Source organism: Brassica rapa, chromosome A09 (genome assembly GCF_000309985.2).
Source record: "Brassica rapa cultivar Chiifu-401-42 chromosome A09, CAAS_Brap_v3.01, whole genome shotgun sequence".
NCBI classification, from domain to species: domain Eukaryota; kingdom Viridiplantae; phylum Streptophyta; class Magnoliopsida; order Brassicales; family Brassicaceae; genus Brassica; species Brassica rapa.
In genome coordinates, this window is record NC_024803.2 from 17,710,574 (window position 1) to 17,713,274 (window position 2,701).

A 2,701-nucleotide genomic window follows, 5' to 3' on the forward strand; every position below is an offset into this window, starting at 1 on the left:
TCAGTGGCATTCAAATGTAAATAACTTTGAAAACTAAAAAAATTTATATTGGTACTTCTGTTTTAATAATAGAGATATTAGTTACTAACTAGGTGTTTTCCTGCACCATGTGCAGTAAGAAATTTTTTTAATCTGACTTATATTTAAAAATAAATTTTATTAAATATTATAGATTTTATTATTTTCTTACGAATATTTAATATAAATTTGATATATATTAAATAAATTTGTATAAAACTAATAAAAATAATATAAAATTGTATAATTATCAAAAATTTAGCCTAAACAATATTTATAAAATTTGTAGATATATAAGAAACTAATGATCTTACGATTAGATATTTAAAATTTTAAAAACTGTAGAAATTTTTGAAAGCTTTAGTAATACAAATTGTATAATTATACAAAATAATAATATTTCAAAATTTGAAATGTTATATATGAATATATTTATTTTATAGATGATGTATGAGCTATTACCATATTTAAAAAAAAGTTTACCAAAAATAAATATCAATATTGAATGTAATATATGAATTATTGCCATATTCTAATAAGTGTGTCAAAAATATAAATCAACATTAAATGAAATTATCCATGTCATATATTTCTGAAAATGACGTCATCAATTTCAGTAAACATGTCATATTTGTTTTGTGAAATTGATTGTAAAGAATGCATGTGGTAAAATCACTTCGCAAATATAGTCTAGGGAATTAAACACAACACATAAAGATTGCTTAAAAAAAAAACATCAGAGGATACGAAATTTTGAAAACACTCACTCACATATGATAAAACATTTTGTATTGGCTGGGATTTATCTACCAGACGTAAAGTTATCGAAGCTCTATTGTAATATGACTACGAGTCAAAGACTGAATAAATGTGCAATGGGGCCATGAACACATGATGGTGGTGATCATAACATCATTGACAATGTGACAATAAGACAAAGATGAATGCGCAAATCGATTTTTTCTCTCTTAATTTTATGTCAGATTTTGTATACGATAAAGGATCAGATTTTCTTTTTCTAGAATGATGTTATTAAGAGGAAAAATATATAATATAGAGAAAGAAAGAAAAATATAATTAATTGATTTATTCTAAACAAGTTAGTACTCTTCACATCCTTGCAAAACCCTATAAATACCAACACTTTCTCTTCATTTCTCCTCATCTCTCTCTCAAAAACACTCAATAGTCCTTATAACTTGGACTTTATCTTTTTTAAAAAGAATGGCTTCAAAGAACTCAGCCTGTCTCGCTCTTTTCTTCGCTCTCAACATCCTCTTTTTCACGTTGACCGCTGCAACTGATTGTGGCTGTAGCCCAAATCCCAAACCCAAGCCGGGCCCAAGTCCTAAGCCTAAGCCGCTCCCAAGTCCCAGGCCCCCCAAGCATGTCCCAAGTCCGTTTGTTCCAAGTCCCTCGGTCCCAAGTCCAAACCCTAGGCCTGTCACACCTCCGAGCAACCCTGGCTCATCCGGAAACTGTCCTATAGATGTCCTTAAGCTTGGTGTATGCGGAAACGTTCTAAGTGGCCTACTCAACATACAGTTGGGTCAGCCATCAGCTCAACCATGCTGCTCGCTTGTTCAAGGTTTGGTTGACCTCGAGGCTGCAATCTGTCTCTGCACTGCTCTCAAGGTTAACGTTCTTGGAATCAACCTTAACGTTCCTATATCTCTCAGCGTTCTTCTCAACAAGTGTAACAAGAAGGTTCCGTCTGGTTTCGAATGTACTTGAATTAGCTATGAACACGACGTGCACACAGTTTCCTCTTCAAAATATATTTACAGTTTGAATAAAAGCATGCAAGCTAGAGCTTAATATTTAAATATTAATTTTGTTTGTAAGTGATATAATAAATGCGTGAGAGTTTCGTACTTTTCTTTGTTGTAAACGATGTTGGTGCTTGTATGTTTATGTAGCCATCGATACCTATTTTCGACCCATTTAATGAATAGATTTTGTAACCAACGTCTTAGTTTAATACTTGCATTTGGATTATGGTACAATCTTCAGATTCACATAATATATGATATTAACCAAACAATTGCATATCTGGTTTCTAACATAATACTTAAAACTAGGATAAGACCTGTGTTTTGTGCAGTGAAAGTTTATTTATATATATTATCGATAATTTTTTTTTATATATCTGATCATTTTATTTATATATATATACAATTTTTTTTGTTATTATTATATAATTTCTTTCCGATGGATCGGATCATTTTTTATTAAAAATTGAGGAACTAAACTATAATTAATATATCATTGATCGGATTTGATATTAAACAAACTATGACAGAGAAAATTTATTTTTTTCACTGAACACATTCTTAAAAACAAAGTGATTAGTACTGTTTCCACAGTTAAATTATTTTGACATTTATCTTCCATATGGTTTTGAAAGGTTTCAGATCAACCATTGAATTGATACATGACATTTTAATGATTTTAGTCGTATGTTTAAGGAAAACTTATATTTTTATAGTTTAAAATTATTTTAAAATATTCAAAATATAACATATGTGTTTAAAAAAATTATGATAAATATATTACATAATCCACATATGCGTTCAAAACACAAAATATCACATAATCTTTTTTTATAACATTTTTACTTTTCATTTAGTATCTGCAAAATAAAAAGTATTATCACAATAATAATAAAATAATACTTAGTGGT

General features: G+C 28.8%; 1 protein-coding gene across 1 annotated transcript; it reads left to right on the forward strand.

The window, feature by feature from the left end:
• Positions 1–487: 487 nt before the first annotated feature.
• Positions 488–1,986, forward strand: LOC103839886 (lipid transfer protein EARLI 1). The gene has a single exon (XM_009116370.2). The coding sequence runs from the start codon at positions 1,243–1,245 to the stop codon at positions 1,750–1,752; it is 510 nt and encodes a 169-aa protein (XP_009114618.1). The 5' UTR covers positions 488–1,242; the 3' UTR covers positions 1,753–1,986.
• The last annotated feature ends 715 nt before the right edge of the window (positions 1,987–2,701 follow it).